The sequence below is a fragment of the Mangifera indica genome, chromosome 2 (assembly GCF_011075055.1).
Source record: "Mangifera indica cultivar Alphonso chromosome 2, CATAS_Mindica_2.1, whole genome shotgun sequence".
Classification (NCBI taxonomy): domain Eukaryota; kingdom Viridiplantae; phylum Streptophyta; class Magnoliopsida; order Sapindales; family Anacardiaceae; genus Mangifera; species Mangifera indica.
Window position 1 is genome coordinate 23119977 of NC_058138.1, and position 2205 is coordinate 23122181.

At 35.5% G+C, this 2205-nt stretch overlaps 1 protein-coding gene across 1 annotated transcript; it reads right to left on the bottom strand.

Annotated features, from left to right (window-relative positions):
• Positions 1–225: 225 nt before the first annotated feature.
• Positions 226–1554, bottom strand: LOC123208723 (UPF0481 protein At3g47200-like). The gene has a single exon (XM_044626240.1). The coding sequence runs from the start codon at positions 1552–1554 to the stop codon at positions 226–228; it is 1329 nt and encodes a 442-aa protein (XP_044482175.1).
• Positions 1555–2205: the final 651 nt, after the last annotated feature.

Below are 2205 nucleotides of genomic sequence, written 5' to 3' on the forward strand. Positions count from 1 at the left end.
ATTTTTTCAGATAAAAATAATTTAATTTTCAATTAATCTAATAAGTAATATGAAAAATTATTTTATAATAATTATATCCAAAAACACTTAAATAAAATAATATTTTATTATTTTTTATTACTTATACTCAAATATAATAATTATTTATATTTATCAATTTTTTATCAAATTAATAATAATTTATACTCAAATAGATCCTGGGTTTAATATAAGAATCAATTGAAATTACGTAACTTGTAAGATAGAACATATAGTTTGTACGACAGTTAGAAGCAAGAGTATTATTGCCGCAACAGTTGCTGCACCTTTCCATGGATTGTTGAAATACACTCTTTTCAAAGTTCCTATTTTCAAATTTACCTTGACCCTGTTCCACGGATTGTTGTAGTGCCGTTTTAGGTCGGCGCATACCTGATTGTATGACGTTGGTCCTGCAAGTACATTAAATTTCTTAAACATATTTGCCACTAAAACATTGTCCCCCGTTTGATTGGAAATAATTCCTCTTTCATCAAGCAAATCCACGTCCTCTTTAGTGTTGATAAGATGGGCCATCAATTCAACATAGTTGCAAACTAGAGCATTGTCTGGGTAAAGACATTGCTCGAGAGCAATAATGTTTCCGAATTCACCTTGGGTCCACTTATTTACTGACAGTTGTGGTATCTGCAATTCATCGACTTTAAAAAATGGGATCAACTGCTTTCGCTTTTTAAATTTTATATCAAATATGTTCTTCGCAATTTTTTTACGAATAAACTTTACCCCTGACTCATGAAGCTTCACTGCACAAGGTAAATTATAGACCCGCTCTCCTGAAAATTCTTTTGGAAGTTCTCCTGAGAATTCTTTTGGAAGTTCTGCGTACCCTGGGTCGCTTTTGAGCAAAGTGATTCTTTTCCAATCCGTGAAATGTTTAACTGACTCCCCTTCTGTTAATCTCGAAAGGTAGCAACCGTGCTCCACACTTGTTGTGTCCCCAAAAAAGTAGCAAGAAAGCTCCATTAAGGAAGGATTGCTGTAACTGACATCAAAAGCTAACTTGTATATTTTCTCAAGAACAAAGTATGGAAGTTGATTTTCGAATAACTGCAAGTCTCTGCATAGTGAAATTTTATTTGGTGATATGTCACTTCTATCTTGAAATCTCTCTCTAAGGAAGAGCTCTATGATGGAGATAGAATCATATAGGATCATTATCACAAACTCAAGACTCTCAAGTGTAGATGCTTCCGCATAACAAGCACGGATGGTTCTTTCATTGTCCTCGATAAAACTTAGAATACGATCTATATTCTCTGTTTTTGTTCGTTCACAACAACTTTTCAGATACTGTTTTTTCTTATTTTCCATAACGGCCAATTTTGGTGTGCCATGATGAAGAGGACCAATAGAAATTAACAGAGGAGTGTAAAGTTCTTCATTTCCTCTTCGAATGTTTTCAGGCACCCTGTATATACGGCACAGATCAAGAACAGAATCGAACTCCAGGCTTTCATCAGTGTCATCTAGCAACTTTTGGATCAGGTCTCCATGTTTAATGACAGCATTCATCTCCAAGTTTATTGTTCTAAAAAAAAGGAGGATAACAATAGTCAATATGGCTGTTGAGCCAAGGAGAATCATGAATGAAATGTAAAAGCAGCATGGACTGACCTGAGTTCATTTTCCATCTCTGGAAAGCCACAGCTAACTCACAGCAGGGACGTGTCACTCTTGTGGTTCCTGGCCTTGGACGCACAATTCACAGTCCGGGTTTATAATGAAAGAACCAACGGTGCATTTTAAATATAATAAAATAATAATAAACACATTGGATTCCTAAGGATGAGGGCAGTGGCAGGTGGAGGTCGCACGAGGAGAAAGAGAAGAGTGGAGGACTGTGCTGACGTGTAAAGCTACTCTTTTACTCAAGTTGTTTTAAATTCGGCCAAAAGATTTATCCCCACCTAAAGTCTATTGTATGTTCAAAAGAGTATTCATTAATTATGCGACCAATTACTCCAACCAATTACTCAAGAACAAATTAAGAACATGAATAAGTAGAGTAATTTGAACCTGAGTATTTTGGTCGGAAAATAAGAAATAAGAGTACTGTGGTTGAGAGCAGCATCAGCTTCCCGAGATCCTCCTCTCCAATATGCCTAGGAAGGAATATCAAAATAACCCACCTTGATTAATTTTGAGTGGATGAAAATGAATAAA